Source organism: Morus notabilis, unplaced genomic scaffold (assembly GCF_000414095.1).
Source record: "Morus notabilis unplaced genomic scaffold, ASM41409v2 Scaffold205, whole genome shotgun sequence".
Taxonomy (NCBI): Eukaryota; Viridiplantae; Streptophyta; class Magnoliopsida; order Rosales; family Moraceae; genus Morus; species Morus notabilis.
The window spans coordinates 548,314-559,361 of record NW_010363285.1 but is presented as its reverse complement, the minus strand read 5'-3'; the positions used below and the strand labels follow the sequence as shown (position 1 = coordinate 559,361).

The following is an 11,048-nucleotide window of genomic DNA, read 5'->3' as shown; positions in this document are numbered from 1 at the left end:
CCCCCCCCCCCCAAAAAAAAAAAAAAAAAAAAAAAAAGAAGAAAGGAAGCCAAGGAAGCCAAGGAAGACGATGGAACAGATCAATCCCCAACATGTTTCAGAAACCAATCAGGAATACGACAGAGCAAAGGCACTAAAGGACTTTGATGACGCAAAAGTCGGTGTTAAAGGAGTTGTTGATGCTGGGATAACAACACTCCCTCAGATCTTTGTTATGCCACCAGATGATCAGGATATAACAACACCTTGTGATAATGGCAACAAGAAGCTGCCAAACACTTCAGAGTTTCCTCAGTTCAAGGTTCCATTGGTGGACCTCAAAGACATAGATGATGATTCTCCGCGGCGAAAGCAAATCGTCAAGGAAATCAGGCATGCTTGTGAAACGTGGGGGTTCTTCCAGGTTCTTCACCATGGGATTCCACAGCATACAATGGACAACATGATTGAAAGGGTGAGAAGATTCAACGAGCAACCAAATGAAGTGAGGAGGGAGTTCTACTCGCGCGACAAGATAAAAAAAGTGCGGTTCAATAGCAACTTTGATCTTTACAAGGCCAAAGCTGCAAATTGGAGGGACACTTAATGTGTCATGGCTCCGAATCCTCCACAGCCTGAAGAATATCCAGAGTCCTTGAGGTACACAGTTTAGTCTTTTGATGCGGGACTTTTTTACAGGCACAATCTGAGCATCTATATAGGTTTGTCACAAGTACATGTTCTTGATGTGCAGAGATGTGATGGTGCAGTATTCGGAGGAGGTCAACAAGTTGGGAAAAAAACTGTTTCAGTTTGTGTCAGAGGCACTTGGACTAGAGCCTAATTATCTGGAGGATATGGAGTGTTCTAAAGGGCATACCTTGGTGTGTCACTACTATCCGCCGTGTCCCTCGACCCTGATCGGACAATAGGACATGCCAAACATACTGACCCTGATTTTCTTACTGTACTCTTACAAGATCACATTGGTGGCCTCCAAGTTCTACATCAAGGCCATTGGGTTGATGTCACTCCACTAAGAGGAGCTTTGGTGGTTAACATTGGAGACCTCTTACAAGTAAGTACAAATGGTACTAAAGAAAGAGAAATGAAAGGTGAAAATCTTTTTAAGTTGTTGTCTGACAAAATCTTTACCGTTTTTGTCAGTTTTACAGAGAAAATAATGAAGTGACCCCAAACAAGGCCTAGAGTGTGTTGTCCCGTATCGGTATTAATGTGAACTGCAATTATCTTCTGCATTTCATGATGGTGCAATCAGAGAAGCTCTTCACTTCTTATCATTTCCTTCTCTTTTTTTTACGGGTTAATTTTAGGAGGATCATGTAGTAGGATACGAAAATTATCTTATCAGTAGGACAAAAATTTTAGTCTAAAAATCATATCAGATTAAGAAAGCCACAACCTTTTGGCGAAACGAATAGTGATAGTTTATTATTTTTTCATACCCCACTGCTGAATTTTCCTTAATTTTAAGGTGAAAATTTTCCCCTGCCATCCAATTGATTATTTATGAAAACAAGTCCACTATCTCTGGTGTTGTTTTACTGCAGCTCATATCTATTGACAAGCTCAAAAGCGTTGAGCACAAAGTGCTGGCTAAATCCACAGGTCCAAGAATATCTGTTGCGTGCTTCTTCTCAACACATTTTCAAGAATCCGACAAACTTTATGGTCCCATCAAAGAACTGTTGACAGATGATAGCCCAGCTTTGTATAAGGAGACTTTCATAAAGGACTTTGTCAACTGTTTCTACTCATCTGGACTTGGTGGAATTTCAGCTCTTTCTCAATTAAGGTTATGTTGATTGAAATGTAAAAGCAATCATCGCCAAACATGGCATAAGACAAGAAATAGTAGATCAATTACATGTGCCTTCTAATTGATGGCTTGACATCGTAAGATTTTATGGTCTTTATTAATCTATGCAAAACTCAAAAACCTTTGCTAATGAAACGACATGTCCCTTATGTTTTAAAAGTTCGCTGTCGTTTGAGGTTATAAATACATGCCGTTCCTTGGTCAGAACTCCAGAAGAGTACTATCTCTCGTATCTTTTACATTCTAGTTCCGTTATAATTTTACTACAGAAAACGACACGTTCCCGACGTTTTGGCATTTTGTTGTCGTTTATGAGAAAAACATGTCGTTTAAACGAAATGTTTGTCTTTTGAATGTATTATTATTATTATTATTGTTATTATTGTTTTAAGTGATTTGTTTTTATTTTCATATTTGACTAGATGAACTAAGAGTTCATTGGAAATGCAAGAAAACTGACCATCTTCATATCTATTAGCTAAATCTATCTTTCTTCTTAGAATTATTTGGATTTCAGATTGGATTTTTCAGTAGGCTTATAAATCTAGAAGGGTGATAACAAATTCACCGATTCAGTAATCAATATATAAGATTGTCTATAAGACTAAAACGAAAGTAGGAATTAGTCTAAGCAGCAAGCCCTGCCAGGCCGATGCCTCCTTTCATCCGATAGTCTTTTAGCAAATCTGCAAAAGAAAAAAAAAAGACTTTGTTAGGAGAACAAACTTGTAAGAAAAATATGTAATTAGAACAGCCTGGCGACTGTGGTTTGATGTAATGATGTTGGTCTTACTTGATAAGCGCATCTTCATAGGTTTCCATGCCTTCCATTGGTTCACATAAACCTGTTTCCAAGTCCAGTTCTGAAACAGGCTTCTTCAATAACTCATTGCCAATATTCACCAGGTTCTCAAGGTTCTCTCTCTTTGAGTTGTCTGTTGATGCTTCAGTGTATTTCAAGCTATCAACCTGCTTTGGATTTGAGTCAGCAATCCCTCTTTCTAATTTTTTTGTGAGATAATACAAAGTCCTTATTACTTTTTGATCAAGAAAATAAACAGTATAAACTGTTTTCACTTTTGAAACTACAACGGAAAAATGGATCAGTACCTGGACTCTAAGATAGTTGTCCTTGAAGCCAGAGGACCTAAAGAAAACAGACATGTAGATGTCAACCATGTCATCCATTGCAGTCAGGACAACATCAATCAAGGGTGTGGTACCCTCTGGTCCCATGAACAATTTATACAGCCCCCAGCTTTTACCATCTCCGACCTCGAGTTTTTCGTCCCTCTTGGATGAACCGGTTCCTAGGGAGAGGATAAGAATCTTGCTGTTATCCATGATGTCCAAACATGAATTTTCCTTTTGAGAGGTCTCCTTCATCACCTCGCGAATCGCGAGTAAAGTCTGTATATTTTGCAGGAGACAAGTTAGCCATGGTTAGCCATGTTGGCTAAAAAGCATTACCATTAACCACAGAGTTGAAGGGTTACAGGGTTATTGGCTGCAACACCACCATCAATGAGGTTGAATCTCTTGGTGCCTTTTGAAGAGTTGTTTTCGAAGTAGTACGGTGGGAGATAGTAAGGTGCTGCTGATGTACCAATGCAGATATCTGATAGCAAAGGATCTTCTGAATCATCGCACTTTGCCTGCAGAACTCAACAGGATTTTTTCTTGAAGGAGTAAAACGAATCAATTCACAACTCCCTGAATCATAGTACTAATTGGAATGTAAAAAAAGAAAGAGTCAAACAGACCTTTAAGGTGGAGAAAATGACAGGCTGGAGAAGCTTGATATCAAAGGATGGAATTATTACGTTGGTTAGAGTCTCATGAAGCCTTTTATCTCCAGTCATATCTTTGATCTTTTTATGCAGATAATCACCATCATATTTGGGATAAAACACCTTCCTTTCAACCATTTCAATGAATCCCTCCACGGATCGGTATGCCGGAACACCATAAGACTTCCATATCGATTCCACCCATTTCGAGATTGTGTCCGACCAGTGAGGATTACACCTGCCAAAGATCAAAGAGTGATTCATCTTTTTTATTGGAAACATTTTTTTTTTCAATTCCAAGTTTACAACTGATTTTATCAAAGCGAGTTTGACATACATTAGGACACTCCTTTGTGCCTGTGCTGATTCTTGAGGAAAGATGAGTTCACTCTCTTGTAGGTAGAAGTTCTTGATATCTGCTGCAGCAAACAAAGGCCGCCCTCTTTCATTCGGCACGGTGAGCATCGCCGTGACTAGGCCGCCTGTGCTTGTTCCAGCAATGAAATCAAAGTAGTCTGCAATTCTAACATCTTCACCATCCAGTTTCTATTTCACTCAAGATACATGTGAATGAGATGATGGAAACTCAGCACTTGCTTCAATAACTTACGGGGATTAACTGGAAAAAACAGATTTATATACCTGAAGTTGGGATTCAAGAAATTCTAAAATTATACTAGGAATTATGCCTCTGACCCCCCCGCCATCAATGCTGAGAATAGAGATAAGTTTTCCATCTGTTCAAAAAATAAAAATAAAAACCCTTTTTTCTCAATATCTGCCTTGTTTTGTTAACATTGAGCACAAAATAGAGCCAACAATGCATCATCCGACAGACCAAATATGTTATTTTGGTACTAGAAGATGTAGTGAGGGAAAATCAACATAATACGTAGATAACTGCAAACTTACCAGTCGCCATCAGAAGACCAAAAATTTGTGGGTTTGTTTTTTCTTTTTTTTTTTTTTGACTCAATAGTAGCTGGTATAACTCATGGAATACCTTTAAATGGAATGATAATTAGTCATATACATTCTCTTTCCATCCCGGTGGTAGCCGTTCAGGAGGTGGTTTTTCCTTTTTGTTCCTTAATATGGCCGTTTCTCAAGTTGTCCATTTCTTCACGTAATCTGATCTTTGGCAGTTATGGAGGTTGTTTCCCTCTCCCTTTATTTTTTCTTCCTTTCTTTCTTTGTTTTTTAGGAAAAAAAAAAAAAAAAAAGCAGTTATGGGCTGTTTCTCTTTTTTGTCGTGAACAAAGAGGAAAACCGCTAAGTAACTTGTTTGAGCATTGAATCGCTTTAATGCTATATTAAAAATTAAATAAAAAATAAAAGACAGAAAATAATATAAAAAATTTAACATGGTTTTACAAGAGGTCTATATTCTTTCACATACTAGAAGCACTATAAATAGGCTCCTTATAAATATAAGTTACAATAACAGAATTAAAAATTTAACATGGGTTTTCTTCGGGTAAGGTTGTATTTCTGAGAAATTGTTCTTAGTGCAAACTGTTGTAATTGATCATTCTTTTAATAGTGCAAATCGAACTTCTTCCGGGGAGTTCGCAGGGACGTAGGCATCAATTTTGCCGAACCCCGATAACAAAGCTTGGTATTCTTTCTCTCGTTTTTCACATTCGATTGATTCAGAATTGAAACTGGTGTTGGATAAATTTCCAACAGCTTTCCTTATAGCAATGCTCCGTTTTTATTATGCAAAATTCATGTTATGTTGGAGTTTCAAGTTGTTGTGCTATTCAAATAGCCCGCTTGGCAGGTTTGAATAGAAAGTTTGTACATAAATTTAAAGTTTTTATTAGAGAAAATACTGCAACAAAAAGGTTTAAACCCGTGGAACAAACGGGCTAAAAAGTTTTGAAGCAGAGTAGCTGTGTTTGCCTGCAAAACAATATCAAAATGTTTTGATATGCAACCGGCAATCTGTTCTGTAAACGAAATTTTGTTTTATTTTTATTTTTTCTTTTAATGTTTCGTTGGATTGTTATGACCTAAATAAGCAAAATTTTTGTCTAATAATGATGTGGATTTTCATTCAGTGCCTACTGTGGATGTTTTGACTTGAATGCTGTTACATTCTCTGCACATACTAGAAGCTACTATTGGTCTTAACTTCTGTGAGGAGGTATATCTTCTTCCTCAATTTTTACCTTTGGTTTTGCATAATTTGTTCTATCTATATAAATGTTGATTCTTTATTATCTATAAACTTGAATTTGGATCCTCAAAACACAGTTAGCGGAACAATTAATGGATATGTATAATGGTTTTTTAGCGGTTGAAGATCTTAAGCCTTCTGTTGAAATTTCAATGGAGGCACATCCCACGTTTAAACAAAGCATGGACTGTGTTTTGTAAAACTGGTCAGAGCACCGAGCAGCATCACAAATGTTAGGGGCCCACAGAAGAGCGAGCCTCATTTCTGATATATATATATATATATATATATATATATTCTTTATTATATATTTTCTATTTTAATAAAATTATCTAGACTCAATTGATGTTTAAGTTGTGATGTTCTGTGTTGGAATGGATATCTTTACTCACAAAAACTCTCTTCTGCATTTTTTTAGTTTTGTTTGTCTTGTGGATATATTAATGGCAAGTTTTTATTTACCTGCATGGCAAAGTTGTTGTGTTTCCCTTTTTTTTTAATGCTGAAGAGATGTGTAAACAGTACCATAATATCACGACTTGTTCAACTTTTAGTTTATTTGGTGATGGATTTGACTTTCGTCATTTGTGTAAGGAAAATTGTACCAATACATGAATTTTCTGAGTAAGTAATGTGTTTTTCTCAGAGTCTAATGTGGATGATCTGACAGAAGTAATACATCGTGTTATACATGATTCTCTAAACTGTCGATATTAGCGACTGTAAAAAGGTATGTCTTTCTTGTATATTTTTGTAGAGCTTTCATTAATTTGTCTATTGGTTATTTTGATTATTCTGCACTTTGTCATAATATAACATTATATATATATATATATATATATATATTGTGAGAGTAAGTACTTTTAGCTCCCCCCAAGCGTTTGGTCTTCTGGGAAGTTCCCTTGATACCTAATTATATGTGTTAGCAATTAACGAACGTTTGTTTTATTCTTCTTTTTATTCTTCTACATGTGATATATATCGTAGGCAACTAGGCATGTTTTTGAAAAGAGAAATTGTGAGATTCATGTAGTTAGTTGTCACTATTTTGTTTGAAAGTTGCTTGGACGAAGTACTTACGACACCTAAAAATTTAAAGAGAGAGAACAATTTATCAAGAGTTAGAACGAAATATATGCGATCTTAAATTTTCTTTTCTTTTTTACCTTAAGGAGGTTATGGAGGTTGTTTCTCTTTTTTATCGTTTTATTATGAGTTTTAGCTTTTAAAGAGGATGATTATGTTCGTTTTTTCCCAACAGATATGGATGACATTGACTAATCAGACTAGAGCTAACGAAGAACATGTCATTTTTTTTTTTTTATGGCTAAACAATTGTCAAATGGGCTTGCTATACCAAAATACGCACAAGCTCCTACGTTCTCCAATGATCAACTAAGTTTACAGAACAATGGTATAAGACATAAATGATCAATTGTTTCTTTTTGTTGGGTGCAAATTTAGGATTTATTTATCCATAGCATTGAGTTAGGAGAACGAGAAAAACAAGTCATTAGTGAGATACAGAAAATGTAATATTTAGTATTTACCTGATAATGAAATTTGATCCAAGTAATTGCATAGATGAAAAAAAAAACATGATGGCCAAAGAAATATATATATATATATATATATATAATAGCCAACGAAATATAACTGATTATGTGATTAAACAACTAAAGAAATATCATAGTAATAATTATTTTTAATTAATTGCCCACTCTGTCAGCCCAGTAGTTGTTACGATGTTCGTGTGCTGGTTTTTATGATCTTATGAAAGCCACAAACTAAACTTTATTATTGTTGTTGCTGCTGCTGCTGTTGTTGTTTGTTTGTTGCTGATCGTAACAAGCAAACCAACTTTATAATTAGCAGCAATGATTCTGAAATTATTTATCTTCCAAGAGAGAGAAAATGTTGAGAGATAAAATCCTTCCAACTTTTAATTTTTTACTTGTGGAAGGAGCAAAACATGGTGTAACAAGCACTCAAGGATTCGTGCGTCAATAGGGGTAGATTTATGGTTGTGTTTTACTTAATCAAGCCAAGAAAATTTGTATGAAATAAGCTAAAAATAGTAAATGATTGGTCATTTCCATCTATTTCCATCTAAGAAAATAGTAATCTTGATCTTTTACCATCTTTTAATATGGTTCTGACTTGAGGAGACCTTAATATTTGTTTAAATATTAACAGTTGATATTGTGCATAAGTACTGTATAAGCACTAAAACGCATAAAATCCTCATGGGGTATTATTATTATTTTTTTTTATTCCTTCATCGAGTGAGAAACAACTAATATTAGTTGTCTCACATGTAACAAGCAAACCAACTTTATAATTAGCAACCATGTTCTTGTTCTTGTTCTTTTTCTTGTTCTTATTCTTGTTCTTATTCTTATTCTTATTCTTGTTCTTGTGCTGATCGTAACAAGCAAACCAACTTTATAATTAGCTACCATGATTCTGAAATTATATATCTTTAGCCAAGAGAGAGAATGTTGAGAGATAAGATTCTTCCAACTTTTAATTTGTAACTTGTGGAAGTAGCAAAACATGGTGTACAAGCTGTTTGCGGTAAAAAAAAATGGCTCACAAATGGGCCTTAAAAAAAATGAGAAGAGAAAATAAAACTTTGTGCTTGTTCAATTTTAAGCTGGTCCAAAAAATAATAATAATAATGAAAAAAAGAGAAAAAAAAAAGAGGGATTAAGAAAATGCACGTTTTAAAATGTGAAGAGATAGTGTAGTGTGTGTAAAACGCGGAGCAGTGATAAAAAAAGATGATGGTGCAGAACGTGAATAGTGATAAAAACTGCTGTGGAATTCTTTTATATAAAGGAAGAAACAGGAGGAAAAGTTTTTCTGCAAAAAAAAATAAACTCTTGGTGCGTGTGTGCAGAAGAGACATGAGAACGCAAGAAAAAAAAACAAACAGAAAAAAAACTTGGTGCGCGTGTGCAAAGAAAAGTGAAAGAATATATATATATATATATATATATACACACACATAAAAAGGTGCAGACGTGCGTGGGGAGGCGTGAGAAGGGAAAAAAAAAAAAAAAAAGAGACTGTGCCGTGTGTGGGAGAACGTGAGAAGAGAAAGAAAAAAAAAAACAAAAGGTGCAAGTGTGTGCAGAAAAGTGCATAGAAGTGAAAAAAATATATACATATTTTGATCTTTTAATCTTTTTTTGCACTAATAATTTTAGTTTTTTGTATTATTAAACAGATACAATACATTTAAATTAAATCTTATATATATTTTAAAGTGTGAAATTGTGATTTACTTCTTAACATTCTTCACGAAGATAAATCTTATATACGACTTATGGCGTGAGATTTCTAATACCCTTAATAAATTCTTAATGCATTCATGGTGTGTGTTTTCTTATTCTTATCACAATCTCATGATTATCATTGAGACTTGAATTTCTTTTTAGAGATATATATAAGTTAAATGTGATTTTAAAAAATCAAGGATTAAAAGTTTCTCAAAAACTTTGTTATGATTGTTTTGAGTATAATTCGAGTGAAAAATTTATACGAATTACACTTTAAAGATCGGCATATAAGAAATTATGTGCATATGATCTATACAAAAATATTCATATGAATCGCACTATATTCGTTAAGAAACAATCAAAGAAGAAAAATTAATATATATATATATATATATATATATCCAAGAGTTCATGTGTGCTGACGCTTGCAGGAAGAAAGCATTTGTAGGAAGAAGTCTACGTGCCATGCGTTTGCAGGAAGAAAGCGTTTGTGGCTTAGATATATAAAAAAAAAAAAAAAAAAAAAAAAAAAAAAAGGAGGAAACGTGTAGAAAGGATGAGGATGAGGGAAATCTAAGTTTCCTTTGAAATCAAATGTTAGCACAAAAAAAGAAGGGATATACATCATATAATCAGATTAATTGATTTAGATATAATGAAATTCAAAATTAAAAAAAAATAAGAGATAAAGGATAAATTTCAAAAAAAATTAAAATATTAAATACTTAAAAATTTAAAGTGCACAAATTGAGCTCCTTTACGGTCTCTTAGTTCAAAAAGATGAGCCTATTATCTCATAAAACCATATGGTGATTAAATATAATTTTTAAATCCCAAATTCAAATAAAAAAAAATCTCAACCCAAAATTCAAAAAGGATTATTTTAATTTCTCATAAGGTCATATACTGAGAAATTATCCAAATACAACTTTCAAATCCAAATTATAAAATTTCAAATCAAATTTTGAAACACCTTTTAATTCCTCACAAGGTCATATACCGGAGAATTTTCTAAATACAACTTTCAAATCCAAATTCTAAAGTAAAATTTCAAATCAAATTTTAAAAACATCTTTGAACTCCTCCTATGGTCATATATTGGGGAATTCTTCAAAATTCAAAATCAAAATCAAGAACTACGATTGACTTGATTTCCTATGAGATACGTAGGCAACCTAAAATTTAGGTGCAGTTTCAAGATCGAATTCAATTGATTTAGATATAATGAAATTCAAAATTAAAAAAAAATAAGAGATAAAGGATAAATTTCAAAAAAAATTAAAATATTAAATACTTAAAAATTTAAAGTGCACAAATTGAGCTCCTTTATAGTCTCTTAGTTCAAAAAGATGAGCTCATTGTCTCATAAAACCATATGGTGATTAAATACAATTTTCAAATCCTAAATTCAAATAAAAAAAAATCTCAACCCAAAATTCAAAAAGGATTATTTTAATTTCTCATAAGGTCATATACTGGGGAATTATCCAAATATAACTTTCAAATCCAAATTATAAAATTTCAAATCAAATTTTGAAACACCTTTTAATTCCTCACAAGGTCATATACCGGAGAATTTTCTAAATACAACTTTCAAATCCAAATTCTAAAGTAAAATTCCAAATCAAATTTTAAAAACATCTTTGAACTCCTCCTATGGTCATATATCGGGGAATTCTTCAAAATTCAAAATCAAAATCAAGAACTACGATTGACTTGATTTCCTATGAGATACGTAGGCAACTTAAAATTTAGGTGCAGTTTCAAGTTCGAATTCAATCCTAAAAATCCTCATAATAGACAAAATCAAAACAAAATTAAATCAAATTTCAAAGTGCGTCAATTCCTCATAAGGTCATACACCGAGGAATTATCTAAAATTTTTAAATCCGAAATTCGAACTACAAGTGGCTTGATCCCTTAACGGGGGATGTAGGCAACTTGATAAAATTCACTGAGTTTAGCCGCAATTT

The 11,048-nt window shown here is 33.4% G+C and overlaps 1 protein-coding gene and 1 pseudogene across 1 annotated transcript; one reads left to right on the top strand and one right to left on the bottom strand.

Moving 5' to 3' along the window:
* The first annotated feature begins 70 nt into the window (after positions 1-70).
* LOC21407269 lies at positions 71-1,805 on the top strand (annotated as a pseudogene).
* Positions 1,806-2,446: 641 nt separating this feature from the next.
* On the bottom strand, positions 2,447-4,570 carry LOC21407268 (patatin-like protein 2). The gene is made up of 8 exons (XM_024169414.1): positions 4,522-4,570; positions 4,252-4,346; positions 3,916-4,155; positions 3,583-3,732; positions 3,316-3,474; positions 2,930-3,229; positions 2,665-2,788; positions 2,447-2,505 (listed from the first exon to the last, which is right to left on the bottom strand). The coding sequence occupies exons 1-8, from the start codon at positions 4,529-4,531 to the stop codon at positions 2,447-2,449; spliced, it is 1,137 nt and encodes a 378-aa protein (XP_024025182.1). The 5' UTR covers positions 4,532-4,570.
* Positions 4,571-11,048: the final 6,478 nt, after the last annotated feature.